A 10,367-nucleotide genomic window follows, 5' to 3' on the forward strand; every position below is an offset into this window, starting at 1 on the left:
ACAAGCAGTTCCCGCATGCTGTTGCAACCATGTTCGAAGCTGTGGAGTAGCGGAAAAATGTTTAAACTTAATTGCCTTTACCACTTTATGAAATGTTTTCAAGCCCACAGCCGTGTTTAACAACGCTGAAAAGCTTCTCTTAGACATTTGGATAATACCTGTAGGTCTGGGTGAATATATTTCTATATTATTATATATATTATGTATATATTTAATGATCCATTCATTCTACATTTTTGCTGTTTACGAAATAGCAGTCATGTGTGAGCGCATTTACAGACTTTAGTGATCAGTAAAACAAGTTACTAGTGACAAAAGTCATGATGACTGTAATCCTGGTCTTTAATGAGTTTAACCTTGATTTTTAGTCGAAATTTGCACGCTTGTCACATTATTGTCATTGTTTATATCTGAATCACACTTTTGTAATAACTCAGGCTTTTCCCTCAGTGAGCTGCTGTTCACTGCAGGAGACGTGAGCCTACTCATTATGATTCATACTGGAAGGCTAAATCTGTTCCAAAACACTTTTTGAGCTGTAAACATGTTATCTTACATACAGAATCAAATTTTCTTCTTGTGCCCCAAAAGCCCTTGATGTATGAATTTCTGTAAGCTAAAACCTTTTACAGTAAATATTACAATCATGCTGTTATGAGAAGCAAAAATCTTTCCAGCACGTGTTACATGTTTGATGTCTAACAATATAAGTGGTGCACTGAGGCTATGGATGTTTCCTCAAGGACGTCTTTGGACCTGTTCAAATCTACCTTGAACAGTAATATTTTTTTATATAAACCACAATAAAGGAACAACATAATGTTTAACACCTTACATTCAATTTGAACCATAATAAAACAAACAGTAACTGCCACAGTTTTCAGGATAATAGTAACATGATAGTTTTGAATGTATTCTACAGTTTAAGTCTCAGTTAGGGTTCTTTCAACTATAAGAAGATAAAATTCGGCTGTTTTTTTATTTTGAGATTTGCAGGACTTTGCATGACCACAAAGACTTCAGAAAGTGAAAGGTAAAATAAAAAATGGCTTTATATCTACTCAGGCCAGTTGAGAGATGTAATCTCTCCAGCATGTCATGGGTCTGCCATGGGGCTTCCTCACAGTGGGACATGTCTGCAACACCCCACCCAGGAGGTGCCCAGGGGGCATCGTGGTCAGATGCCTAAACCATCTCAAGTGGCCCTTCGATGTAAAGGAGAGGGGGTCTACTTTTTGCCCTTCGCAAATGACTCAACTCCTCATGCTATTTCTAATAGAAGAACCAGCCACCCTTCGGTCATGTTATTGACTTGTTGCCAATTTACCTTATTTTTATAGCACGAGTTCACAGAAACAGCCTTCTCAGAGTTCATCATACTGTAAGGTAAGGATCCTACAGAATTAGAGAAAAACCTCTGTGAGCAACCACTTGGGGGCAGTGTGGAGGAAGAACTCCCTTTCAACAGGATGCCGCTGCAGGCATCAGACTTTTGTAGGGGTAACCACAGAGCAACAATAAAGAAGACAACCATTCATAATATGTAATAATGGCATCTGTGTTACCTGTTGCAATCATAACTACACAATTTATCAATAAGGAAAGTTTTAAACCTAATCTAGAGAGTAGATTAGTAGAGAGGATGTCTGCGCCCTGAACCCAAACTGGGAGCTGGTTTCATAGTAAAGGGTCCTGATAGCTGAAGGCTCTGCTTCTCATTCTGCATTTAGAAACTTTAGGAACCACAAGTAAGTCTGTAGTCTGAGAGTGAAGAGCTCTGTTGGGATAATATATTACTAGGACGTGTTTAGGATTTCACTCAAGACTTTTGTTTATGAGAAGGTTTTCTAATTCAATTCTGAATTTAACAGGGAGCCAATAAAGATAATCTAACAAAGAAGAAATATTATCTCACACAAGTCTGTGTTAGTACTCTCACTGTGGCATTTTGGGTCAAGTGAAGGCTTTTTAGAAAACTTTCAAAACAGCCTGATAATAACTTACAATAGTCCAGCAGAGGTAACAAATGTTTTCCAGCATCACAAACAGGATGGTTATAATCTTAGTGTTATTGCACAGATGAAGGAAGCTACCTGAATATTTGTGTAATGGATGAGTTAAAGGACATATCTTGGTCAAAAATTCCCCACAGTGTTGCTGGAGGCAAGAATAAGTATCTTATAATACAAAATATTTTTGAGATTTCGGTCCAAAACTGAAATTAGAAGTACAAAATTTCACATCAAAGCTTTTATAGCTACAATTTTATTTGAATTGTGTCATTTGAAGCCACAGAAGGCACAATTGTATAAATAAAGTTTGGTGTCACTGACATAGAAATGAAAATGTATGCAGTGTTCTTTAATAATAATACTTAAGGGAAGAAAATACAACTGAAAAGCTGTCAGTCAAAGCATGGCAGACTTTTATGTGTGAGAAAGACACATAGTTTACATGAACAAACTAGAGTCTATCAGACAAAGCACACATTTCCTTGGTCTCTGCAGTAAAATAACGAATGCGATATCACATGCCTCACCGAGCAGCACAGAGGCGAGTCCAAGTCTGATGAAAGCAATATCTACTTATTTCTCCCAGTTTTCTGTTGACACACACAAAACAGCTCCTCCATATTGAAACTGTGTTCACAGTGAGGTCAGTTTTGATACAGCTGTAATCAAATGCACTTAAGCCATAATCCTACCTCAGAATACGGTGAACATTCTATCTCTTCCTCTCGGCTCTTTCTCCCCAGTTCTGTCACAGCACAATGCCACCTTATTCAGTACTACATGAAAACAAAGCTTCATATAAGCATGTTCAAACTCATATGAAGCTTTAGAAAAAGGGTAAAGTTTTGTTAAAGGTGTATTTTAGTGCAAAGTACACCATTCACAGGGTGCTGCTACACAGTAGCTTACTTGACTAGGCAGGTGACCCACATGCTGAAAGGCCACTGGGTTCAACTATTTTCTGCATGTCATTCCCCCTTGCTCTTTCTCTGCTTTCTTGGCTACGGTCCTGCCAATTACTCCAACAACATAATCTCATTCAGATATTATATTAAATATTTATTTAATATAATATTTTCCTATGCAAAAATCAACCCTATTAACTCTAGGAATGGTCCATAATCAAATACACAAGCAAACATTTATTGTCTCCAGGATATGGAATCCAAATCCAGTTTTCATGATCCTCTGGCATGATCATGATCCTTTGAGTTTGTTGTGAATTTTTTTGACATCTATTGAATCTGCATCTAATTCATCGTGGTACAAATATCCAAATCATCCCCAGATGATGAATTATATCCAGAAATCATATTTTTCTGTAATCTGCAACAGATTTTCCAAGTATGTAAGTAACTGCAAAAACAGTTAACATGGTAAACATTGCCATTGCCATTCTAAAGTGCTAGACGCTTCCTCGATGCTTTTTATTGCTCTTTCCTTGTAGCTTAACTTGACATCTGGTCATAATGTGGGCACAGGAATATAAAAACCATTTTTTCCCAAGTCAGTCTTGGATATGTAAATGGCCTATATTTGTATAGTGCTTTACCAGTCCTAAGGACCCCAAAGCGCTTTACATATCCAGTCATCCACCCATTCCCACACTGGTGATGGAAAGCTACATTGTAGCCACAGCCACCCTGGGGCGCACTGACAGAGGCGAGGCTGCTGGACACTGGTGCCACCGGGCCCTCTGACCACCACCAGTAGGCAACGAGTGAAGTGTCTTGCCCAAGGACGGGGCTCGAACGGGCAACCTTCCGATTACAAGGCAAACTCCCAACTCTTGAGCCACATATGGATCCTGTATAATTTTAATTATAAGACCAAAGAAGCTACTTTTCCTTAATATAATTACTCTCCATCAATATCTCTGCCACTACTCATCCATCTTCCTCGTTGTCTTCATCCTCCCTGCTGTTTCTCTCTTAGCATCTCATCCATAATGGATGTGCTCCAAAACCTTACATACATGGATTTTATTTATGTGTGCAGTGGTGTGTGCAAACACACATGCCTGTATAAATTCTGACCTAGTTCATGGAAGCAGCACTGATTGCTGTTGAAGAGAATTTCAATCCCTTCTCAGTGAAACAATCACATGACTATTCATGTTATTACACTTTAAGATGTTTTCCTTATGTTCGCTTTCTGTTTTTGACCTATAACTCACAAGATTACTTCTTTATGTTGATGTTTTTTCGGACTAAGTTGCTTTATGCAAGTGCAAATAGGTAGATCAATGCTTGCTTAATTTTATCTTCAGCTATATTTATGTACATTCTCTGTCTTCCTTGGTCACACACAAACGCACATTTGCATGAATTTCTAAACTGAATACCTACACCAAAGCCATGCATTCACTGTTTGTCTGCACACAGTGCCAGTGGCATCTGAGGCGCCCACTGGCTAGTGTTCCATTCAGTAAGATGAGTGACAATGACATTTCTGGGCCAAAAGGATAGCTGAGGGATAAAAGCAGACATGTGTAGGGAAGGGATGGAGTGAGAGAGCATGGAAACCCACTTGCCGAGTCATGCTCAGTGAGCTGTACACAATTTCTAGAGGGTCAAATGGTGAAGCAGTTGCTTTTCTGTGAGCTCACTCTACTCATGTTTTTCAGAACAGTAAAGACTTTTATTTGCTCCAAGTTTGCTCTTCAGTTTGTTGCAATTGAATAATTTTGTTGCAATAAAAGGCAGAATGCAATGATTTGCATTTTCCAGAAACCCACATTGTATTCACCATAGAATGCAGAAAACATATCATATCATAATGTTTAAACTGAGAAAATGCCCGAGGACATTTTGAATTGGATGGCAGTGAATTCATCTCAAAACAGTTAGGGAGAGGGTCATATTTACTGCTGTGTAGAGCCCCCTCTTCTTTTTAAAAACAGCCCATAAACATTTGGGAACTGAGGAAACTAGTTGATTAACTTTTAAGAGAGAGATGCTGCCCCATTGTTGTCTAATTGGCTTCTAGCTACTTGACAGTCCTGGGCCTTCTTTGTGTTTCTACAAACAAAAAACCTGTTTTGTTTTTTAAATAATTGCATTCTGCTTTTGGTTGCATTTTCCACAGCATTCTAACTTTTTTGGAATTGGGGTTGTAAATGAGCAGGGAAGATAATAATAATGGACAGAGATAAAAAATAAATAAATAAAAACATAATAACAATAACAATGAAAAATATAAGTAACTATAATTTGTGCAACCGTGCAATTAGTTTCAATTGTATTTTTGTGCATTTAACAACATTTTCTATTGTGATGTATGTATTTCTTCATTTAATTTTTGGACCTCCAGGTCGTAAGCAATAATTAAATAACTATGCTAAATCTTCTATTTTAATAGCAAACTCACATTTTGCAGCTAACTGTTGCCATAACTCTCCCTTAGGTGGCACCAGAGGCCTGGCATTTGGTGCTGTAAGCACAACAATGTATACTCAAGGGGCTTCCTCCCATGTATGGAGATTGAAGTGGTGTTGCAGCATGGCCTTCTGGGTAAATGTCATGTGGCACAGAGGGCATCTGAAAGGCTTAAAACCAGTGTGGATACCAATGTGAGTCAGATTATTCTTCTGAGAAAAGACTTTTCCACAGACCAAACAGAAATACTGTCTGTGTTCCTTCAGGTGGCCCACATAGCTCTCAAAGTGCTGAAAGACTTTGTCACACTTTCTGCATAGGTATGGCTTTTGGAACACTACTGTATCCGAGTTATCTGCAGCAAAATGAATCTTGGACAGAGGTGTTTTAGGGTGGCAAAAAAGACTAGAGTTCCCTAGCTTTCCACTTTGTTGCAGTTGATTTGCCTTTGGCATGTACTTCTTTTCCTCTTTTGGTGAATCTTTAACATCTTGTTCGTGTTGGTTTTTGGAACTATTTACCAGTTCTGTGTCAGCTGCAGAACTGATCATGGTGGCTGTGGAAGACATTAGGTCATGTAAAACTGCAGAAGGGTGTGGATTACCTGCAGTGTGAGGAGCATGAGATAATGGGTTGCTTGTGTAACATGGCAGAGCATCTCCTTCTTTGCCCAACTTCAGCATGTCAAGGCAACATTCTGCATCTTGAGATAAGTCGATTTTGGCTTCTCTGGGTTCTCTCAGTCCTATAGTATCCACCTTGGCTTCTTGGCCGGCTGTCAACCTGGGGTTTACCACGACTGTTCCAACTTCCTTGCTATTTGTTTTGTGGATGATAGCGTCGGGCAGGGCTGCATCCCTTTCCTTCGGATTATCAAAGCTGGAACCAAGCCACCTGCTGCTGAGCTGCTGGGTTTCCTTCTCCTCTGAGAGTCTAGTCAGATTCAAGAAAGGCGTGGTGGGACTGAGGTACTGTGAAATAGCCTGGACACACTTCTCCACCACCTGGCTCATCTGGAGTACACTGGCTGCAGTCAAGTAGCTCACAAGTTCTCTCTGAGGGACCTGCATACCAGCAATGGATGAAGCAACAATGAATATTAAAGAAACAGCACCAACCGTAAGAAAAAGAGGACTTATTATACTTCTTTGTGAGCTTCTGAGACCGTGAGTCATGCAGAGCTACTATAATAGAATGTAAGAATAAAAATATGGATTGAAAAATTTGTACAATAGGTTCCCCTTTAAAATAATATTCCTCTTGTTCACTTTAAATATGGATCTATTATAAAACTATATCTAGAACCTTTCATTATAGTACAGAAATGAATGATTATACAGTAAAACAAACACCTCAGCTCAAAAGACTTTTGATATATGGCCATATTCAGCTCTGTGATTACAGAAACACTAGATCTTGCACCTCTAGGAACCCTGTGTAGCAGGACAGGAGTAGTGTCTTGGCAACCTTCACGTTGGAAACAACAGCCACACTCAGCTCTGATCGGCCTTTGTGAAGCAGGAACTGATCACGCAGGAAGTCTGAGGATGCTGCAAGCACCACTCTGTGACCTTGGAACTGGAGAGGATGGACAGTAGAGTCCTGTGGCCTGCCCAAGATGAGCGTGATGTCACAAAAGCGATGTTCTTCTCTAAGATCATTCATTTTGCTGAGGATGGAGTCCCCGTGGTTGGGCAAACTAAACTGCAGAGTCTCAGAACAGCCTGGCATGATGGTCTGTCTATAGTAAGAGCATAGTTCTGTTATCATATGGATGCAAGTGTGAGCTGCATAGATTACCCTAATTTTTCATGTTTATTAAAAGGCTCCAAAATGTGGATAACAACCATGTTTTCATTTTCATTTTTCAAATAGGTTTTGGGCCCTGTGTAGGAGTGAGTATACTGCATGTGTGACATTTAAACACTGTAAAGGTTTTGGCATTGTTGGAGATACCATAACATTAGCCCTAAATAACATGATTTACTGGCAAATTCAAACATCTCATAATCAGTCAAATCAATATCTAGCGATCCAGCCCCACCTTGTACTGCAGCCTCATGCCGTGGTAACGGTTCCTGGGTGAGGAATGGATGAGAACCCCAAATAACTTTGAGGAAACACTGGCCTCTCTATTCACCTGATCTCCTTACGGGTTCTGGCGTTCCTGAGGTTTAATTAACGCTCTGCAGATGTGGAAGGATTTATTTCGGTAAAGAAACAGGCATCCTGACTTGCAGTGGCTCTTTGCTGAGGAGGCTTGTGGCAGCAGTGTGTGTGTGGGTGCCTGCGTGCGTATCCACGTTATGCAAGAGGGCATGAAGTAATTAACCCCTTCAGTGCTTTTAGTTCAGCCTTTATATATATATATATATGTATATATGTATGTGTGTGTGTGTGTGCGTGCATGTCTATATATATATATATATATATATATATATATACGCACATATGTGTGTGTGTGTATATATATGAAGAATTTGTTGTTCTGCAATGATGCTCAAAGCAAAACACAAACACACTTGGTTCATGTCCTCCTTGACTTCTCAGTGTACATACCTATAAGTAAGAGCTTTACATGGTCGGGACCTTGAAATGAAACACATTTGGTTTACTTAAAAAAACAAAACAGTTTTAATGGGCTGTGTTGGTATTCACTGGTATTCACTGTCCCACCACTTGCAGCCTTGGAGCAAATTGAACAGGTGGACTCAAATTGTAATGTGCAGCAGACTTATCATGCTTTTTTTATTTTCTGTAATATTTTCTCAGTTTGGTCACCTCAAACGTAGAGCTCTGGCCTTGTGCACGGAAGACCCTCCCACCTTCTGCACGTCAAAGAACTATTCTTTGCCTTTGAAAAACATGAAGCAATGATTTAGAGTAAACTGCAACTGAAATACACACTATCAAGGGTTTATGTATTTCAATAATCAATCATAAAGAGAAATATGGTTGGTATAAACTGAATGCATTTTAATCAAGTATTATTCAATTTCATTCGATCAAATTCCATTAAATTTTACATTTTAAATTGTACTTATGTTACGAAATTACATGGAAAATTAACATGTAATTAATTTATGTAAAGTCAGATATTAAATTTTTTTTGTGTGTATTCAAACCTTCTTTTTGCCCGGGTTAGGCAATTAGAAGAAAATCTGTCTTAAAGGGAGGGTGGCCTTAAAGTAAAAGGTGCTAAAACACCTTGTTTCAAACAGTGTAAGATAAACTTTGAGCAGAGATTAACTTGATAATTAGCACAATAGAAACCCTTTAAGGCAGAAAACTTCACTAATATAAATGAAGAGCTTTTACAGTCATAGTACATAAACATGTTCTATCATCATCATCTGTTTGTATAATGCACAAGCTTGAAGACCCAATATGATGATTGTGTTAGAGAGTTATCTCTGGGATGCTGGGATGATAGCTCCCTCAGGACTTAAACTCCGGTCAGAGAGTGGGGCACAGAGAGTGATGTCCGGATATACTTTAATGGAAGTTAATAGCAGCTCAACAGTACAGCAGTAGGCATACTTAACGAATGTGGGAGGGGTGGACAGACGTGTGGTTCTGAATAACAAGAAACAAGGAGAAACAATTTTCACATATAAATATAACACTCGTCACTTCCCAACATCATGCCAATATAATGATCTGTAACCCAAATAATCAGCTGAATGCTCTGACATAAGAAAGTCCCACAATCCCATTTAAACAGGCAGGAAACAAGAATATCTATATATCTCAGACAACAGAAAAGACCTAATGCCCCCAAATTAGGAAAGGTCAGCAATTACATGGTCTTCAGTGCCCTCTTGTGGCTAAATAACACAACCGCGGTACACAGATCCAACCCGCAACAAATGCTACGGTGGTAAGTCACATGCCTCTACCACTCTCGATAAATCTCCTAGCATAAACCCCCTGTAATCAATGTCAAAGTACAACCCGTGCTATAAGTGGAAATAGACTCGTAGAACTGGAGGGATTTTGACTCACATTTGCACAGGAACGCACACGGCTGGAGATCGCTATTCCCCCACACTCATGGAGAAAAAACATGGCTAGTGCTCCTCGGACTCGTGATACGGCAGGAGCGTCGTAAAAGCATGTGACGTCACCACCGCAGCAAACAGTAAGAACAAAGTGGAACTTATCGGCAGAAATTAACACTGCACTTATAGCGATGCGATTGAAATATAAGGAGACTTTCGGACACAGCCGCCCCCAAATTTAAGTGATAAATTTGCTCTTCAACCGAAAGTCTAAGCATCATTGGGTTTACAGGCCTCATCATCCTCCCAGGCTGAGAGTCTGACTAATCTGGCAACTGGTCGAAGATATGTCTGTCCCTTGATTGTCACCTCAGCCGCTCTCACCCGACCGTCTGGCCCTGGACAGGCCTTGACCACCTTTCCGATGGGCCACTGCGCTCGCGGTAGTTGTGAGTCAACCACCATAACCACTTGTCCCATGGTCAACTTGTCAGTTTCCCCCTGCCATCTTTGTCTCCTCTGAAGATCCGGCAGATGGTGACGCAGGAAGTTGGACCAAAAATGGTCCGCCAGAATCTGACTATGGCGCCATCGCCGTCTTCCCAGCATCTCACTCGAAGCATAAATCACCTGGGGGAGTGATGCATCTCGTTGCCCCATTAGCAATAAGTTGGGTGTGACTGGATCCGGATCCGCTACATCCGAAGAGACATACCCAAGAGGCTTTGCATTAATGATCCCTTCCACTTCGATCAGCACAGTTTGCAAAACTGCCTCTGTCACCGTATGGCCTCCCAACACCACTTGAAGAGCTGTCTTCACAGACCTTATCTCCCGTTCCCAAGTACCTCCAAAATGGGGGGAACCTGGTGGATTGAACCGGAACTCAATCCTCTGCTCCGCCAGCTGCTCTTTAATGGGGGCTTCAAGAGCTGAGAAACTAGACCGCAGTTCGGTCTCTCCTCCCCTGAAGTTGG

At 40.3% G+C, this 10,367-nt stretch overlaps 1 protein-coding gene across 1 annotated transcript; it reads right to left on the reverse strand.

Moving 5' to 3' along the window:
• Nucleotides 1–5,466: 5,466 nt before the first annotated feature.
• LOC113027364 (zinc finger and BTB domain-containing protein 26-like) lies at nt 5,467–7,461 on the reverse strand. The gene is made up of 3 exons (XM_026176979.1): nt 7,434–7,461; nt 6,812–7,130; nt 5,467–6,453 (listed from the first exon to the last, which is right to left on the reverse strand). Exons 2-3 carry the CDS (start codon nt 7,118–7,120, stop codon nt 5,467–5,469), a joined length of 1,296 nt encoding a protein of 431 aa, XP_026032764.1. The 5' UTR covers nt 7,121–7,130; nt 7,434–7,461.
• Between the last annotated feature and the right edge of the window lie 2,906 nt (nt 7,462–10,367).

This window comes from Astatotilapia calliptera, chromosome 7 (genome assembly GCF_900246225.1).
Source record: "Astatotilapia calliptera chromosome 7, fAstCal1.2, whole genome shotgun sequence".
NCBI lineage: Eukaryota > Metazoa > Chordata > Actinopteri > Cichliformes > Cichlidae > Astatotilapia > Astatotilapia calliptera.